We start from the raw sequence: 20,715 nt of genomic DNA on the forward strand, positions 1-20,715 counted from the left end.
GTATCCTCCGTACTCGCTATGAATGGTGCTTCCAAGGCTGCCAGCCTCATTTCATTCACGATTTTTTAAGGTATGTGTGGCTTCTGCCTTTTGGGGCACCTTTATCCTGGAAAGTGGAGTGCCTCAGGGCTATGTCCAGAGCATTGCCCACTTTGCTATCCCCATTAGCCCTGTTATGGCGTGTCTCCTGCTGGGCATCTCTGGCTCCCTGTTTGTTGACAATTTTGTGATCTGTTGCAGTTCTCCACAGACTAGTCTTAAGCAGCGCCTTCAGAAATGTCTTGATCGTCTTTACTCGTGGAGTGTTGAAATGGCTTTCGCTTTTCCACTGACAAAACTTTGTATGAATTTGTGGCAGCACAGCGGGTTTCTTCCAGTGTCTTTATACCTTGGGACTGTTGTTCTTCTGTTTGCTGAAACTATGAAATTCCTGATGCTCATGCTTGATAGGAAACTTCCTTGGTCGTCCCATGTGTCGCCCGCTATACCCAGTGCCTCACTGTCCTACATGTCCTCAGCAGTACTTCCTGGGGAGCAGGTTGGACTACCTTTCTTTGGTTTGTACCAATCCGTTGTCTGTTCAAAACTAGACTCTGTGTTTTGTTTATGCTTCTTCCCATCCATCCAACTTTACACAAATACAGTCCACCATTGTGGAATCTGTTCGACCACTGGTGCCTTTTACACTAGCCTGGTTGAGAGTATCTATGCAGAAGCTGCCAAACTAGCATTGTCATACCTATGTGATGTTCTCTTTGGCAGATACACAACCGTTTGTCTGCCATGCCTGGTCACCCATCCCATGCCTCCTTCTTTGATGACTTTTATGGGCACTTCTCATTTCTCTGTTACCTCCTGGAATTTGCTTTCATCTATTGCTCCAGCAGCTTAACTTCACGCTATCTGCCACTTTCCCTTCACCACCTTGGCTTCATGTGGCAGCCTGTGTTCTTCTTGGACTTCATTTGCTTCTATTTGCTCACTCTTGAGGGAGCCACTGTGATGTTTATGTGGGTCCCTGGTCACATTGGTCTGATGAGAATGAGGCTGCTGACACTGCTGCCAAGGCTACAATTCTCCTGTATTGACTCAGTAGTTCTCCCGTTCCTTCCTATTATCTCCATGTTACCATCTGTCGGCAGGTGGTGTCACTTTGGCATCACCACTGGGCTTCCCTTCATGGGAACAAGCTCCAGGGGATTAAACATCTACTGGCTGCTTGGCCGACCTCCTCTCAGCCCTCTCGCCTCAAGGAGAGGTTCTGTTTTAGGCACTGTTGTTTTAGTCATCATAATTTGTTAAGTGATGATCCATCACCACTTTGTACTCATTGTCATCAACCTTTGACGGTTCACTATTTTCTGACTGAATGCCCTGTTTTTAACCATTATGTTCTAATGTATGTTTGGTATCTGAGTCAGAATTAGATGGCAAACACACACACACACACACACACACACACACACACACACACACACACACACACACACACAAGACTGCTGTCTCAGGCAACTGAGGCCACACTGCGAGCAGCTGTACTGGTGCATGATGGGAGTGGCAACTGGGGGGCAAGGGAGGGCAGGGAGGGTTAGGCATGGTGGGCAGTGATGTGCTGTTGGGGAGCACAGAAGGACTAGGTGGAAAGAGGGCAGGGAGCTATGTGCAGTCGGGAGGTTAGAGAGGGAGTGGAGAGGTGGGTGTGTGTGGGGCGGGGGGGGGGGGGGGGGGGGGTAACAGTAGAGGAGGAAGTAAAAAGTCAGTGCGATGGAGAAATGAGGGCTGTGTAGTGCTAGAATAGGAACAGAGAAGGAGCTGGATGGGAGAGGACGAACAAAGGTTGAGGCCAGGAGGGTTACGGGAAAGTAGCATATATTGCAGGAAAAGTTCCCACAAGCGCAATTAGAAAAACTGGTGTTGGTGAGAAGGATCCATATGGCACAGGCTGTGAAGCAGTCATTGAAATGAAGGATGTCATGTTTGGCAGTGTGCTCAGCAACAGGGTGGTCCACTTGTTTCTTGGCCACAGTTTGTCGGTGGCCGTTCATGTGGACAGACAGCTTGTTGGTTGTGATGCCCATATAGAATGCAGCACGAAGGTTGCAGCTTAGCTTGAATATCACACAACTGGTTTCGCAGGTAGCCCTGCCTTTGATGGGGTAGTTGATGTTAATGACCAGACTGGAGTAGATGGTGGTGGGAGGATGTATAGGATAGGTCTTGCATCTAATTTTATTACAGGAGTATGAGCCATGAGGTACGGGGTTGGGAGCAGGGAATGTGTAGGAATGGACGAGTATATTATGTAGGTTCAGTGGACAGCAGAATACCACTGTGGAAGGGATGGGAAGGATAGTGGACAGGACATTCCTCAAGTCAGAGCACGACAAGAGGTAGTTGAAACACTGGCGGAGAATGTAATTCAGTTGTGCCAGTGCTGGGTGCTACTGAGTTAAGAGGGGAATGCTCCTCTGTGGCTGGACAGTGGGACTTGGGAAGATGGTGGGAGACTGAAAAGATAAAGTACAAGAAATTTGTTGCTTGAGACTGCAGTTTTGTGTGTGTGTGTGTGTGTGTGTGTGTGTGTGTGTGTGTTTGTGTTTGCTGTCTAATTTTGATGAAGGCCTTACTGGCAGAAAGCTATTCTTTGTGACAGTCTTTTTGTTGTGCCTATCTGCGCCATGTGGTGAGTAGCAACTTTCCTTTTCACAATATTGTTACATTCCATCCTGGATTTTCCATTGTTTGATTTAATGATCACATAAATTATGTTCTGGGGAAAGCAAACCAAAGACTGTGATTTATTGGTGGACCACTTTGAAAGTGTAACATGTCTACCAAAGACACTGCCTACACTATGCTTGTCTGGCCTCTTCTCGAGTATTTCTCTGCAGTGTGTGATCCACCGCAGGTAGAACTAATGGAGGACATTTAAAAGTTCAAAGAAGGGCAGCTAGTTTTGTATTATCATAAAATAGGGGAGCAAGTTCCACAGGTATGATTTACGAATTGGGATGGCAGTCATTAAAACAAGGGCATTTTTCAATGCGACAGGACCTTCCCATAAAATTTCGATCACCATCTTTCTCCTCAGAGTGTGAAAATCTTTTGTTGGCTCCCTCCTACACGAGGAGATGTGATCATCATAATAAAATAAGAGAAAGATTTAAGTGTTCATTTTTCCTGCACACTGTACAAGAGTGGAATGATAAAGAGTAGCTCAAAGGTGGTTTAATGAATCCTCAGCCAAGCACTTGGTTGTGAATTGCAAAGTAATCATGTAGATGCTGATGTAGAAGTAGATGAATAAATCCTTGATGCAGCACTATGTAGGAGCACAGGGGGGTGTGTGTGTGTGTGTGTGTGTGTGTGTGTGTGTGTGTGTGTGTGAGCGCGCGCATTTACTTCAGCTTCTCAAAGGATTGGTTCCAAAAGCCAGAAAACTAAGAAGTTTTTCTTCCTTTTGTGTATGTAGGGGAAAGGGGGGGGGGGGGGGGTGGATGACACAACTCTTCACCCTGTTTGGTGAGTGGTCTGCTTTATTTCTAAATTATATATATATATATATGGTTGTCAGTGTAATAATTGAATGTTACTGTTAATTTAGCCCAAACATCCACGGTAGCACAAAAGTGTTTCCTTGCTGTACTTCCATAAAAATGGCATTTGCGCACTGAGATTATTAAGTAAACAGTTCCTTTGACAGGGTAGCACAAGAACAGAAATATGGCAACACAATATGAAATAACCAATAACATTAGCTTCCCAGTTCCATGCCTGCAGGCGTGCATTTTAAATAGATGCACATGCGTTGCTTCCCCGGCTTTCACTCATGGCACTGTTCAGAAACTCGAAAAAACCAGGGTGAGGGGGAGGCTGGTCAAGTGTTTGCCATTTTAATGTCCATAGGCTGGTCTGAGGTGTGAGGCACAACACACACTTCCATCTGTTGCCACTGGGGCCAGTTCCAGGAGATGCTGGCAGGGGGCAGCTGCCAGCTGCATCTGGAGGTCCGTGAGACATATTATGATACCGTGCGAGCGTTTAATTTTAAACATGACATTGCCAAACTGTTCTATGACTGTGCCTGGTGCCCGCACCTTTTTCCCATTCTGGTACATAGAAATGAGTACCAGATCATAAATCGGAGATCATGCTTTGTGTTCAGTGACTCTGTACTGACAGATGATGATCAATGAAAAACCATTGTCATTATTTTACTGTCAAACCAGCTTTGTCACACACAACTGGAAAGTTTATATTAATCTTTCGCCGAGTCTTATAGCCTCAGGATTTGAACAGTGCAGCCCTGACATGGGAATTGCCATTTGTTTCACAAAATAATTTAAATACGTGAGAAGAAAATGTGTTCCATTGTCAGTGACAGTAGATTTCAGCAATCCTCTAATAGAGAAGACCTTTCCCAAAGCCTGAATAGCCTTAGTTGAAGGTATCAGTAATATCTGTATTGCAAATGGAAATTTGATGAAAGAATGGATAATGATGAGCCAGTAGCTTCCAAGAAATGGTCCTGCAAAATCAGTATTTAGGTGTGTCCAGGATTCTGTTGTCTTTGCCCATGGAAAATATTGCTATGGTGGAGCTCACTGTTATTTTTCATGTAAGTGACATTTAACCAACATCATTTCAATGTTTTGCCAATATTCTTCCAGTAGCAATGCATTTGGTATGTACTGTGCCCCAGTTAATCTGATATAGCTTCTGAAGTACTTCAGATTTAAGAATCGCAAGTGTAGCCACTGAAATAAACTCTGACACCGGTAATATTTATGCACAAAATTACATAAATTCCTTTCTAACCTGCAAAATGCATTTTGACTGCGACTGGCTCTTACATGGGCAGCAATCTGTTGGGGCAGGTGGTGGGGATAAGAGAGGAGCCATGGGATGGGAGGGGAAGGAGTTGTGGGTTAGGGGGAAGATAATAGCACTGCCTGGGGGTACATGCAGGAACAGGCTAGGGCTATAGTGCTGCAAGATGCAGCATTGGGAGGTTATGCTCAGTGTGGAGGGAGAGGAGTAGAGAAGAGAAAAGGACTTCTAGGTGCATTTGCAGGATAAAACTCATGTGTGTACTGTAGTGGGAATAGTGAGGTGGAAGGCAAAGAGTAGTGAAGAATGAGGCCAGGAGAATAACTTGAATGATATATCTTGTAGCAAGAGTGCCCACCTGTGCAATTCAGAAAAGTTGGTGTTTCTCTCTCTCAGCCTTATTGCGTATTTCATTAAAAAAAATATTACCAGTACAAAAGAATGAAATTCAGATACACTTCTATGTAAATGAATGACATCCTTTACGCTCACGCATTGACGCATGCAATCATTCCCACTTCACATCTGTATCTCAGAATAACAATTTTACTCAACAAGCAGTGGCAGGAGAACACGCATACACAAAAAGGATTAATTTTTACAAGCTTTCGGAGCCATCGACATGACCACCACCCAATTATCAGTCAGGATGAATGGGCATAGGCAGAGGGTGTATACCGGCAACACACAATATCCTGTTGCAGAGCGTGCTCTACGAAATGACAGTCATGACCTTGGTGCCTGCTTCACCACACACACCACCTGGATTCTTCCCCCAGGCACCAGTTTCTCAGAACTCCACAGATTTGAATTAGCGCTATAACATATCCTTGGTTGTGTGTGTGTGTGTGTGTGTGTGTGTGTGTGTGTGTGTGTGTGTTCTCCTGCCACTGCTTGGTGAGTAGATTTTTTATCTTATCTATCCAACCATGGACCTGGACCTTGCTGTTGGTGGGGAGGCTTGCGAGCCTCAACGATATAGATAGCCGTACCCTAGGTGCAACCACAACGGGGCCAGACAAATGTGTGGTTCCTGAAGAGGGGCAGCAGCCTTTTCAGTAGTTGCAGGGGCAACAGTCTGGATGATTGACTGATCTGGCCTTGTAACATTAACCAAAACGGCCTTGCTGTTGTGGTACTGCGAACGGCTGAAAGAAAGGGGAAACTACAGCCGTAATTTTTCCCGAGGGCATGCAGCTTTACCGTATGGTTACATGATGATGGCGTCCTCTTGGCTAAAAAATTCCGGAGGTAAAATAGTCCCCCATTCAGATCTCCGGGCGGGGATTACTCAGGAGGACGTCATTACCAGGAGAAAGAAAACTGGCATCCTACGGATCGGAGCGTGGAACGTCAGATCCCTTAATCGGGAAGGTAGGTTAGAAAATTTAAAAAGGGAAATGGATAGGTTAAAGTTATATATAGTGAGAATTAGTGAAGTTCGGTGCCAGGATGAACAAGATTTCTGGTCAGGTGACTACAGGGTTATAAACACAAAATCAAATAGGGGTAATGCAGGAGTAGGTTTAATAATAAATAGGAAAATAGGAATGCGGGTAAGCTACTACAAACAGCATAGTGAACACATTATTGTGGCCAAGATAGATACGAAGCCCATGCCTACTACAGTAGTACAAGTTTATATGCCAACTAGCTCCGCAGATGACGAAGGAATTGATGAAATGTATGATGAGATAAAAGAAATTATTCAGGTAGTGAAGGGAGACGAAAATTTGATAGTCATGGGTGACTGGAATTCGGGAGTGGGAAAAGGGAGAGAAGGAAACACAGTAGGTGAATATGGATTGGGGTTAAGAAATGAAAGAGGAAGGCGCCTGGTAGAATTTTGCGCAGAACATAACTTAATCATAGCTAACACTTGGTTCAAGAATCATGAAAGAAGGTTGTATACATGGAAGAACCCTGGAGATACTAAAATGTATCAGATAGATTACATAATGGTAAGACAGATTTAGGAACCAGGTTTTAAATTGTAAGACATTTCCAGGGGCAGATGTGGACTCTGACCACAATCTATTGGTTATGAGCTGTAGATTAAAACTGAAGAAACTGCAAAAAGGTGGGAATTTAAGGAGATGGGACCTGGATAAACTGACTAAACCAGAGGTTGTACAAAGTTTCAGGGAGAGCATAAGGGAACAACTGACAGGAATGGGGGAAAGAAATACAGTAGAAGAAGAATGGGTAGCTTTGAGGGATGCAATAGCAAAGGCAGCAGAGGATCAAATAGGTAAAAAGATGAGGGCAAGCAGAAACCCTTGGGTAACAGAAGAAATATTGAATTTAATTGATGAAAGGAGAAAATATAAAAATGCAGTAAATGAAGCAGGCAAAAAGGAATACAAACGTCTCAAAAATGAGATAGACAGGAAGTGCAAAATGGCTAAGCAGGCATGGCTAGAGGACAAATGTAAGGATGTGGAGGCTTATCTCACTTGGGGGTAAGATAGATACGGCCTAAAGGAAAATTAAAGAGACCTATGGAGAAAAGAGAGCCACTTGTATGAATATCAAGAGCTCACATGGAAACCCAGTTCTAAGCAAAGAAGGGAAAGCAGAAAGGTGGAAGGAGTATATAGAGGGTCTATACAAGGGCGATGTACTTGAGGACAATATTATGGAAATGGAAGAGGATGTAGAGGAAGATGAAATGGGAGATACGATACTGCGTGTAGCGTTTGACAGAGCACTGAAAGACCTGAGTCGAAACAAGGCCCCGGGAGTAGACAACATTCCATTAGAACTACTGACGGCCGTGGGAGAGCCAGTCCTGACAAAACTCTTCCATCTGGTGAGCAAGATGAACGAGACAGGTGAAATACCCTCAGACTTCAAGAAGAATATAATAATTCCAATCCCAATGAAAGCAGGTGTTGACAGGTGTGAAAATTACCGAACTATCAGTTTAATAAATCACAGCTGCAAAATACTAACGCGAATTCTTTACAGACGAGTGGAAAAACTGATAGAAGCCGACCTCAGGGAAGATCAGCTTGGATTCTGTAGAAATGTTGGAACACATGAGGCAATACTGACCTTATGACTTATCTTAGAAGAAAGATTAAGGAAAGGCAAACCTACGTTTCTAGCATTTGGAGACTTAGAGAAAGCTTTTGACAATGTTGACTGGAATACTCTCTTTCAAATTCTAAAGGTGGCAGGGGTAAAATACAGGGAGCGAAAGGCTATTTGCAATTTGTACAGAAAGCAGATGGCAGTTATAAGAGTCAAGGGGCATGAAAGGGAAGCAGTGGTTGGGAAGGGAGTGAGACAGGGTGGAAGCGTCTCCCCGGCGTTATTCGATCTGTATATTGAGCAAGCAGTAAAGGAAACAAAAGAAAAATTTGGAGTAGGTATTAAAATCCAGGGAGAAGAAATAAAAACTTTAAGGTTCGCCGATGACATTGTAATTCTGTCAGAGACAGCAAGGGACTTGGAAGAGCAGATGAATGGAATGGACAGTGTCTTGAAAGGAGGATATAAGATGAACATCAGCAAAAGCAAAACAAAGATAATAGAATGTAGTCGAATTAAATCGGGTGATGCTGAGGGAATTAGATTAGGAAATGAGACACTTAAAGTAGTAAAGGAGTTTTGCTATTTGGGAAGCAAAATAGCTGATGATGGTCAAAGTAGAGAGGATATAAAATGTAGACTGGCAATGGCAAGGAAAGTGTTTCTGAAGAAGAGAAATTTGTTGACATCGAGTATAGATTTAAGTGTCAGGAAGTCGTTTCTGAAAGTATTTGTATGGAGTGTAGCCATGTATGGAAGTGAAACATGGACAATAAATAGTGTGGACAAGAAGAGAATAGAAGCTTTTGAAATGTGGTGCTACCGAAGGAAGTTGAAGATTAGGTGGGTAGATCACGTAACTAATGAGGAGGTATTGAATAGGTTTGGGGAGAAAAGTTTGTGGCACAACTTGACTAGAAGAAGGGATTGGTTGGTAGGACATGTCCTGAGGCATCAAGGGATCACAAATTTAGCATTGGGGGGCAGTCTGGAGGGTAAAAATCGTAGAGGGAGACCAATAGATGAATACACTAAGCAGATTCAGAAGGATGTAGGTTGCAGTAGGTACTGGGAGATGAAGGAGCTTGCACAGGATAGATTAGCATGGAGAGCTGCATCAAACCAGTCTCAGGACTGAAGACCACAACAACAACAACATCTGTTTACATTATATATTGTCAATAATTGATTAATTTCATCTGAATAAAAATTGCAGTACCCTGATGCATCTGGCATATTCATAAAATAGAGAAGCACAGGAGTGTGTCAGTAGTTCGCTCTCAACATTTAACCTAAATGAAAAATATAAAATTTATGGTGTGCATCATTTATGTTTTTATGTGATGGAAACATCTGCATGGAGGACTGCAAAAAGAAAACGAAAAAAGAGAGAGAGAGAGGGAGAAAAAATAACATTTAAGGCATTCTCATCCTAAATGGTTACTATGTCAGGGTCAGGCATACAAACAAACCAGGGGGACAGGTATGGGAATGAGGGTAATGCTGTCCTATGCTGACCTTGTCATGGGCCACATGGAAGAGGTATTACTCAACTCGACATGTAGCAGTTGCACTCCCTGAGTTGCTACATACTTTTTGTTGACATCTTTGTGATCTGTGGAGAGCTGCATTGTACCTGTATTTGGGCTGTAGACAACAGCGACAATAGTGAGAGCTGCGTGACCACAAAACATGGCTGATCAACCACCCTTCTGAATCAATGGGACTGAATGCCCATTGGTATCTGGGTACATTTACACTCTTTTGCAGTGATCCTCAGGCATCAGACAAATCTTGCACTTGTTGGTGAACAATATTGATCAGGGTCCCATTCCAGGTGTTTCCTTGTCCACACACACACACACACACACACACACACACACACACACACAAGTTGTCTGCAAAAAACCAGCTTACTGTTCTGTTGCATTCTCCTCATGATAGGTACAGATCACAATTTGCAGGTAGCAGTTTGTCAGCCCACATCGTATGTCTGCGGGGTAACCAGTGAAGGACAGATTTTCCGTATTGTGTGTTTCATTCTGTATTGTGTGTTTCATTGCAGTGGTCTAAGGAAGTGACATCACGTAAGTGTACAGCAATTTAGTAAGCAATTTCACTTGCCAAAAACCCTTGCCATAAAGTAAGTGTGTACACACGTTCTGAGCTGAAATGACACAGACTGAATAGTGCACCAGAGCCAAATTGTCCTGTCACATTTGGAGACTCTGTGCAGTATGGCTGTATATAGCAATTTCCTGTGTTCGAAAGAGAATTGAGAGAGAGGTTTCATATCAAAAGAACACAACTGTGCAAGTTGCAAAATTGGTTCTGAACTTTTTGTGAGCAGTTCACTGTGCAAAATGGAGCAGCTACTAGTTCACCCCCACAAAACTTCAAGAAGTCCGCCATCAGCTGAATATCAGTCTCTCTGTAAAAGCACCAAGTTGTTGAGAACAAGGAGTAAAAGAAAGAAATGTGTTTTGTTCTCAATTGTTTCTATTGTAGAAATAACTGAGAATTAATTACGAATTTGGCACGTGACCTGTTTGACTATCATGATTGCATAACGATAAGGCTCTGTACTTATGTTTGGGTAGAGCCATCCAGATTTAGGTTGCCTCTAGTTTTACAAAATTTTTAAGGAAAATGTTGGGCTGATTCATGTACAAAGTACAGATGGTTGTCCAGTGCCAGGCTGTTCTCCGTGCCTTGTGTCATCATCATCAACAACATATTAAGATGTAGCCTTCTCTCCCTCAAGTCACGCACCTTTTTCTTCACTCTTTCATTTCATTCCTAAAGGAGTGTGTAGGATGTCGGAGAAATTTTAGATGCTTCACTTACTAGTTTTGTTATACTACAATGTCCATATACTATTTCCAAAGCTAAGTAAACATGAAATCATACTTCAGACTTATTGTTCACTTGTGCCTTTTTCCACAGTGTCTGCAACTTTTGCACCACTTATTTCCGTTTAAGAAGAAATCAAGTATATAAACAAATGTGTGCTGCCACTTGTTAAATATCTCGTAAGATTGAAACGGTGTGTGGCTAGGGTGCCCTGTCGGGTAGACCGTTCACCTGTTGCAAGTCTCTCGAGTTGACGTCACTGTGGTGACTTGTGTGTCAATGGGGTGAAATGATGATAAGGACAACACAACAGCCAGTCCCTCAGCGGAGAAAATCTCCGACCCAGCAGGGAATCGAACCCGGGCCATTAGGTATGACATTCCGTCGCACTGACCACTCAGCTATCAGGGGCGGACAGTATCTCATAAAAAATATATCACAACCGATTTTTAAACAGAAGTAACCTGAAATTATTTACTATCTGTGTAAGTTTTGTGTTGCTTGCAGATCGCATCATCAAACTGCATTTCAGCGTGATGAGTGACTAGAATAACTAGATAAGGGTTTTAGCTCTAATCCTTGTAAGAGCATTGTCCAGTCATGCTTCCTGCTTTGTGCAAAGGTCTGCCAACATGAAATCTAAGAAACAGAGGTGAATAAATGCTTAAAGACTTTGTACAGTTAGAACAGAGATGACAGCAGAAGCTCACCTCATTTCATACAAAATCCGTGTGTCTGTTGATAGTCAAATGAAACAGTATACTTAGTTAACTTTTTGGAGACCAGCCACTGAGAAGAATATCGAGCCTAGGAAACCGACATTTGTGCTGTTATCTAAAGCATTATAGGCACATATGTAACTGATGTATCTTCAAGTGTGATACATGCTAAAGAGAAGACCAAACCTCAAGATGTATTTTTCATATATACTTCAGTTCTTTGATAGTGAAAAGTATGAGGTGAGTATTGAGCGATTTCTTCCCCTTGAGCTTTCAAAATGTCTTGTTCACTCATCGTACATGAAGTATTTGTGGCAGAATTACAGCAGACTATGAAACATAATGATTTCAATCACAAAATTACATTAATGCGATCGTATTGGCTCAGCATTCACGTCACATCTGTTATGTTCACTAATTTTTCTTTCAAGTAATTCTAGAAATTGACAATAGAAGACAGCACCAGTCAAGGGACAGGTAGTGAGACATCTGTACATTGTTCTTATATGCATAATTCAGTTTTTTGAGCAATAGATGGCTAACGCATCAAAAAACTAGTGGTTCAACTTATATTCTGGTGCAGTCTTTGTAACACAAAGTTGTGGCACGAGCTTGCTTGGGCTTCATCTACAAAGTGTTAAGCCTCAGTGACTGCTGTAGCATTGCAGAACTGTTCCATCCCGTGTTTTACTCAGTCACATGTTTTACTGAGCAAGGCTGCTCTATTTCTCAAAGTTAGTCTTTTTTTGTCCACTATTATCACTTAATTGATTTGATGAAATACAAGTATATTGGTAGATAAGGTAATTTCACCTGGTTGTAATGGATAAATCAAACCATGAAAAGTCAGGTTGGAATATCGACAATTACAGAAGGGATAGATTGCTACTCACTGTAAAGATGACACATTGGATTGAAGACACTCAAAATGAAAAACTGTGTAGTAGTCTTTCATTGTACCTGTCTGCTTGTCGATGTGTCATCTTTACAGTGGTTAGCACTCTTCTATTCTTTCCACAATTGTTGTAATGGATATGTTTCATGTGGGTTAATTTGCATGCTTTTGATAACTGTTCTGATCAGTGCATTAGCATAATTGTTCTTATTTATGTACACAATATGTTTTCAATATTTTCTGTAACAAAAGTTATAATAGTGCAGTAAGCCACAATTCCACTTGATGCACGTGTTTGTTTAATTGCTCATCTTCATTGTTTGCCGAGTGTTTTAGCAGCTTACCCTTATAAAGATAGAAATAAGGGGTGCTCTTTTTTTATGTTTTAGATGACGAACAGCCAATCCCTCCACCACTTACACCAGCAACTCTTAAAACAATGCGACCTCCACCCCAGAAACTTCTCTTCTCTGCTACACTTTCCCAGGATCCTGAGAAGTTGCAGTTGCTGGGATTGTTCCAACCTAAGTTGTTTACATCAGTAGTTTCACAGGAAAAAGGTAAATTTTACATTATCAGCCATCCAAAACTTTTATAATGACAACCACTTTGTAATGAACCCACACGTAACAAATATTTCCGTGAAGCTCAGTAGAAATGCCCTAAGATCAGTGTTTCTGAGATTTATATTTACTAAGAGCTACTTAAGGAAGAACTATCTTTAAATGAACAAATATGAGCCAATTTGCAGTTCAGATTCATTTTTGGTTGTTGCAAATGCTAATGTAAATGACATTCAACTGTACACAGAAGTGTACTTCAAACATATCACAATCTCGACCTGTGTGCCCCACGTCAAAGGGGCCCACATAGCACAGAGGCTCACTCTGGTTTGGCACACAGTCAATGGGTCAGTGGCAAAACAGTTTCTTGTCTTTAATTTGCCGATTGAGGAGCAAAGGATTCGTACGTGTGAAGAGAACTGGAATCTCGGAAAGTGTGCCACGAGAGTATTCAGACAAGCGAAATTGGCTCGTGCCTGGAAACATGCCTGGCTCGTCTGATCTGATCCGATACGGGAGAGCATTGTGACCAGGGGTGTGACACGGCGTTGTCACTTCCAGCTGGTGACAAACTGCACAGCCCGTTCACCTACTACATTGAGGAAGCCCGTGTCGACACTGTCCTTCGATGTCCACCAGGGCAGCTGTCGACGCTCAGTGCTGTTGCGACACACTACGGAACCTCTGAAGGGCTATTAAAAGCGAGAGACCAGTCAGATTGTGACAAGGTGTGATTTTGCTTCATAGTAACGTGTGGCCAGACACTGCCTGTCACACACAGAATGCTCTGCATTGTTTTCATGTGAGGTGTGGGATTGTCCATCTTACAGTTCGCATCTGTTGTCTAATGATTTCAGTTCGCCTGTACCTGAAGGATCAGCTCTTTGTCTGTGATCGAGTGGTGCGTGTTGCTGTGGAAGAGTGGTTCCAATGCCAGCATTCGTCCTTCTCGGAAAGTAGAGACAAATTAGTGCCGTGTCGGAACAGTCACCTCGGCAGAGGGGGTGATTGTGTGTGGACTCTGTCAGAGCCTCATTGCTGTGCTTCTCGATTGCTGTAGTGTTCATTTCATGATGAAGTATCCGTAATATCTCAAATGTGTCACTAAATTTTATGTGAATCACACAACTAAATGACAGTATTTCACGTTTGATTCTTTGATCAATATTTTCTAACTCCATTCTAATGAGCTCGGTAGAAAGAGATGTATCGGCACACAAAACACTCGGATTATTGTCGGTACGTCGAAGCTAGCACATGTACGTGTTTGGGATCAAACTTGCGAATTTCTTAGTAGAATGTAGTTTGTAATTAGAAAACCTTCCGGAATGTCCAATCTTTTGGTTAAAAAGTCTAAATACAAGAAGGGAGATTCTAATATAGATGACAAAATGGTTTTAATATGATATTTTAAATAGCGATTTCCGACAAAATTTGTAAAATGGCATGTGGAGTAGCTCACATTATGTGATCTCGCAGGTGTTGCCTTGAAATGCAAGTGTGCAAACTCATCACATCCTTTTTATTGTATCTGCTGTAGACTGGATAATCATCATCAGCCAGTTCAATCACTTAATGATGTGGCCTCTTTGAATCAGCGTGTAACAAAGCATCCCAGTAAGATCTTCCAATTCTTCCGATCCTGAGCTTCCCGTTGCCAGTTGAATCCCACTGTCTTCTTTATATCTTTGCCCCACCTGTCTGGTGGTCTTCTTTTAGGTCTCTTTTGGTAAACTGGGCTCCAGCCAAGGACTTGTTTAGACCATCTACCATCTTTTGTTCGAGCAACGCGACCAGCCCACTGCCATTTCAATGTATTCACTCTTTCCATTATGTGGATTTCTTAGTACAATGTAGTTTGTAATGAGAATACCTTCCAGAACGTCCAATCTTTTGGTGAAAAAGTCTAAATACAGGAAGGGAGATTCTAATGCAGATGGAAAAATGGTTGTAATACAATATTTTAAGTAGCAATTTCCGACAACATTTGTTCGTCTTATTTCAACTGCTCTCCTCCTGTCTTTTTTCGTTTAACCCAACATTGATCTTTCCATTCCTCTTTGGGCTACTGCTAGCTTCCTAACAATGAACTCGTTTGATGTCCATGTTTTGCAGCCGTAAGATATTACTGGCAATGTACATTGGTCAAAAATAGATTTCTTCAGCTCAACTGACATCTTAGGTTTCAAAATTGAATAGTGCCTCCCATAAGTTTGCCTGCCCAATTTAATTCATTGTAATATTTCTGGTTTTAAATCTCCTTTCATGTTTATCAGTTGACCCAGATAGATATATTCTGCGACTCTTTGGAGTTGTGTACTTCCAACTTATATATTTCCCTCAGGTGTCCATTCATTGATCATTATCTTGGTTTTATCAGTGTTCATTTTTAGTTCAACTTCAGAGCACACTAATGCAAATTCGTTAACTAATACTTGAAGTTGTTCTATGTCATTTGCAAATAGGACAATATCATCTGCAAACCTCAAGTTGTCCAGTCTTTTCTCGAGAACTTGAGTTTCCCAATTCACTTTAGACATGGCTTTTTTTTTAAGACTGCTGAAAATAGTTTGAGAGATACAGAATCACCTTGCTTTACACCATTTCCAATGGGAAATTCATTAGTATCTTCGGCAACGCTCACAAACGCTGTGGAGGTTTTGTAAATGTTATGTAGGATTTTGATATAGCGCTGTTCTACTCCTTGTTCTTTTAGAGCCGCAAACATAGCTGGGTGACTGATTGAATCAAAGGCCTTTTCAAAGTCTATAAAAGCAAGGCAAAGGGGTAGATGGTACTCAATTGTTCTACTAATTATTTCCCGTAGTGTGAATATATGGTCAAATGTGCTAAATCCTGATCAGAAACCGGCTTGCTCAATGGGTTGAGTCTGGTCGAGTTTAGTGCTCAATCTGATAGTCAAGATCCAGTGAAAACTTTGTACACCTTTATCCCAGTCTCTTGGTAGTGTACCACAGTGCAAACAACCTGAAAATATCTTAGCTAAATGCTTTGTGAATTCCTCATACATCAGATTTAGATCATCGACTGGAGCAGTCCCTTATTTCATATTGTCTATTGCATGTTTGACTTCTGATGGGAGTATTTCTGTAATTTGGGAAACAGAAGCAACCAATTTGTCTAGGATCAAGATATCATAATTGATTTTACTGTATAGGTTAGTATAGAAATTTCCAGTATATTCCAGTATTTTTCCTTGTCTATAATTCAGCCTTGATCTGTATCTAATGCTATTAGCTGATTCCTTCCAATCATAAGCATTCGCTTGGCTTTCTTTAAACTAGATTTATTCTCAAGACTGGCTTTTAGCATGTCTTCTTCATACTTCTTGATGTCGTCTTTCATGCTCTTTCTCAAAGCTTTGCACAGCTGTGCATATTCTGTCTTATCTTTGTGTGTATCAACTTCATTCTTCTTCTCTTGTCCATCAAACCTGTTGTTTTATTTTTTAGTTTCTTGGGTTGGTTTTGAGATTTACATGGGCTTCCCACTTCTTCAGCTGTTTTGATTAGCACCTTTGATACTTGTTCTGCTTCACAATTTTTTTTTAATTTCTCTGGATTCTTTCTTGCAATTCCTCTTTCCATTCTTCATGAAATTTGACATTTAAAATTTTACTTTTTTGTTTAATTAGTTTTAATCTTCCATATTTTATATTAAATTCAAATCTTGCTCTTACCAGTCGATGATCACTGCTTGTCTTGAACCTGTTTAACACAGTGACATCTTTAATGTTTTGAGGCCTATTGGTGAGAAAGAAGTCTCTCTTGTTTTTTACTTCAAAGTTAGAACTCCTCCAAGTTCATTTGCGACTTGGGTGCAGTGCCTCTTGAAAAACGTATTCGTAATAAGTGTTTTCATGCATTTTCCAAACTGTACCAATCTCTCACCCCTATCATTTCTTTTGTCTATTCCATATTTGCTAACAACTGAATCACCTTCTTTGTATGTTCCAACTTTGTCATTCAATTCTCCAGTTATGTACCAATCTCTCACCCCTATTATTTCTTTTGTCTATTCCATATTTGCTAACAACTGAATCACCTTCTTTGTATGTTCCAACGTTGTCATTCAATTCTCCAGTTATGAATTTACAAAAACAATCTCTGCCTTTCTCATAGGTTCCCTTCAGACATTCGTAGAAAGATTCTACCTCTTCATCTGAGCGAGTAGACGTAGGTGTATATGCTTGAACTATTTGGATCTTATACCTGTCTGATATTTTTGGGACGAAGCATCCAATTCTGCTTGAAATTCCTTCTAAAACTGCTATCTTGTCGACAATGGTTCTGTTTACTAAAACTCCAACTCCATTTAATTTTCCATTTGGTTCTCCACAGTAATATAAGAGATTCCCTGAATTCAAGCAAAGGCAGTTTTTGCCTTTACTGCGCACTTCACTTAAACCAATGATACCAGTTAATTTTCTCTAGCTCCTCTTCTATTTCCGTTAATCTGTCATCTCCCACTAGCGTACGACAATTGTACGTACGTATTTGAAGGCAATGCTTCTCTTGTTTTATAGACTGAGGATTTTGTTACACTAAAGCAGCTCCCAACCAGAGATCTGAACGTGGGGCTATTTTAACTCCGGAACATTTTACCTTACTGTCACACATTATGACTCAAAGGTGAGAAGCATAACCACCATGCTTGCTTCAGAACGGATTGGCAATATAACTTTCCAAGCCGCCCCTAACATGGGGTACAGATGCCTTTGTCAGGCCGCTCCTCTGGAGAACAGACGCTGCCTATGCATGAGAAGTATAGGTTGGAAAATTAAAGACACCTAGCCCTCAAAACCTACTAGTGTAGGGTTGGAAAAGAACAAGAGTTGGCTGAGGATGCCCAGATTGGAAAGATAATAGTGAGGAGCCTGGCATAAGTAAGTGGAAGCAATGCCAGGACTCAGCTTGGGTCCCTGGGGAATTTATTGTGTTATGGTGACATAAATATAGTGCTTGCTTTTAGTGAACAGCTGCACCTGTTAGAAAACTTCATTGTAATGCAAAGAAGCAAGAAGTTTTCTCCTCTTTCTATTCTTTTACTGCAGACACTATGAAGTAAAATCCCTCTTTCAGGATCTACAGGGCAAGTATTAGATCATCATCATCTAGAACAGTTTTCAGCCCCGGACTGCATCTGTTTGGAAAATGACCCTTGCCATCAAGTCTGTTTTCCCATCATCTTTCTGTGTTCACTCTGGTCCAGTCCTCACCTCCTTTTTCAACACTCTCCTCCACACGTTTCAGTCATTTATTCCTCAGTCTTCCTCTTGATCTTTTCCTTCGCACCTCCATTTCTTGTGTCTTCTTGGTGATCCCATTGTTTTCTATTCTCTTTAAGTGCCCATACCATCTTAACCATGATGTTTCTATCCTGCTCTGCAAGAGACCCTCTTTCACTGTTTCCTTTACACTTTCATTCCTCATCGTACCTTTCCTCGTTACTCCTATCCCACTTCTGAGGAACTTGTTGCCACATGCCTGTAATCTGCTTACATCTCTTCCCTTCATGACCCATGTTTCAAGTGCATAGGTCAGTACTGGAATATACAGTACCACTGTGCTTTTTTGTGGGTCATATTTGTTCCAAACCAGGTGCCGAACACTTCACAGGAATCTTCTGTCTGTCTGTCATGTTCACTGATGTCTTTGTCATTTCTTTCATTTTCCTCTGTCACACTTCCCAAGTACCTAACACTTCCGTCTTTTTCAATTGTTCACCTCCAATACTTGTTCCAGCAGTCGGTCTATCTTTATCTCTAGTTGTAACCAGTATCTTGCGTATGTTGATATTAAATTTCATTCCATACTGTCTCACAGTTTCTTCCTAAGCATTCAGCTGTTCCAGAATCTCCTCCCCCCTGTTCCCCCAGATCATCAAATCTTCTGCAAACACCATTGCTTTCACGCTGTCTTCCCCAGTTATTTTCTGACACCTTATTCATTATTTCATCCAAGGTCACAATGCAGACACCTCTTGTTTGCTGGAACCAATCCGTCCTTTCACTTCCCACTTTCACACAACTCAGATTTCCGCACTACATTGCAATAAAGTTTCCACAATGATGTCGCAGCTGACGCACTGCGAACATCATATTTAACTCACCGTAATATTATGAAGAGGGAAAAATCCTGAAAATGGGAACTCTTTCCCTAAATATAATTTATGCAAGGAATAAAAAACGAAAATCATGACTGGCAGAAAAGCAGGTATTTTGGGCTACACGCCTAAAAATATGAGTTACTTGAAATGGGAACTTACTTGTGTTACTTACAATGGGAATTTACTTGTGTTAAATGAAATGGTAAATGAAGACATTCCAATAGGTGGAAGGTGATAGTAAGATATCTTATTAAAGAATGGAAAATCCAGGATGAAATGTAACAATATTATGAAAAGGATGGTTGCTACTCACCATATAGCAGAGATGCTGAGTTGCAGATATGCACAACAAAAAGACTCTCACAGAATGAGCTACAAGACCTTTGTCGAAGAAAGACAACACACACACAAACTCAACTCATTCACACATGACCATAGTCTTTGGCAGCTGAAGCCCGGTCTTTTTGTTGTGCCCTTCTGCAACTTGCTATATGGTGAACAGCAACTATCCTTTTCATTATATTGTTACATATATTGTTATACTTGAAAATTGTGTGCATCAGGTATCAGGCTAGTTTGGTTAATAGGATCATAAATTTCAATGTAGAAAATAAGCTGTGTGATATTGAAAGGACAATAATTTTCCATACAGGGATATAAGTTTGGCAGCATTTTTAGTATAGATAAAACAATGTAGATGTAGTAGGAAAGTTGTAGTTGAATTTAAATAATTTAGGAGTAAAGGAGACCACTCGTCAAATAGCAGAAGTGTTGAGCTGTCGACAGGCACGCTCAAAAATAAAATAAAACTTAGTTGTGTGTTGAGTTAGAGCACAAATATACAAACCAGACTAGTGCCCCCCTCCACACACACACACACACACACACACACACACACACACACACTACGAGGGTCATTCAATAAGTAATGCCCCACATTTACACACACTTCTACGAGGGTCATTCAATAAGTAATGCCCGGCCTCTCTCTTTTTTTTTTTTTTTTTTTTTTTTTTTTTTAATGCTATTAATATACGTAGACAAACATACTTGTTGGTGCTTCGCGTTTGATGTTGGTTCTGTGTGCCGGTGAAGTTTTGAACTATTCTGACAGATGGCAGAGCCGTAGTGCAGTTTCAAAATGGCGTCTACAAACTACTCGTGTTACAAGCAGCATGATGTTATTGAATTCTTGCATGCAGAAAAAGAAACTATGATGAACATCCATAAACATTTTTGTGCAGTGTATGGTGATGCTGCAGTTGGGCAATGGGTAAAGAAAGTTACAGCCTCATGAAATGCAGAAACAGAGCTCGATGGTCAGCCACACTCTGGATGTCCTGTCACAACAGCCACTGCTCCAGACATGCTGAATCATGCGCATGCCACTATTTGTGCCGACCAGTGCATCACAACTCTACAATTGTCTCTATAGTTGCTGGTCAGCATTGGAAGTGCATCTGCTATGATTGAGATGCTTGGATATTCAAGGTGGTGCTCACAGTGGGTGCCACGAATGCTCACAGCAGACCACAAGATTCGAAGGAGGGCCATTTCACCTGAATTGTTGGAGCATTTTGAGACCGATGGAGAGCCCTTTCTGAGACAGATTGTTATGGGGGACGAAAGCTGGGTACACTACATTGCACTGGAAACAAAAAAGGCAGTCCATGGAGTGGCATCACCCTCA

At 41.4% G+C, this 20,715-nt stretch overlaps 1 protein-coding gene across 2 annotated transcripts in view; it reads left to right on the forward strand.

Annotated features, from left to right (window-relative positions):
• LOC124795108 (probable ATP-dependent RNA helicase Dbp73D) overlaps nucleotides 1-20,715 on the forward strand; it is a 143,474-nt gene that overhangs the window by 73,253 nt on the left and 49,506 nt on the right. Inside the window, exon 7 of one of the 2 annotated variants that reach the window (XM_047258958.1) lies at nucleotides 12,723-12,893. The exons of the other annotated variant lie outside the window; for it this stretch is intronic. Coding sequence (XP_047114914.1) covers nucleotides 12,723-12,893 — 171 coding nt within the window. The remainder of the gene's footprint in view (nucleotides 1-12,722; nucleotides 12,894-20,715) is intronic. 2 annotated transcript variants of the gene reach the window in all.

Source organism: Schistocerca piceifrons, chromosome 4, assembly GCF_021461385.2.
Source record: "Schistocerca piceifrons isolate TAMUIC-IGC-003096 chromosome 4, iqSchPice1.1, whole genome shotgun sequence".
NCBI lineage: Eukaryota > Metazoa > Arthropoda > Insecta > Orthoptera > Acrididae > Schistocerca > Schistocerca piceifrons.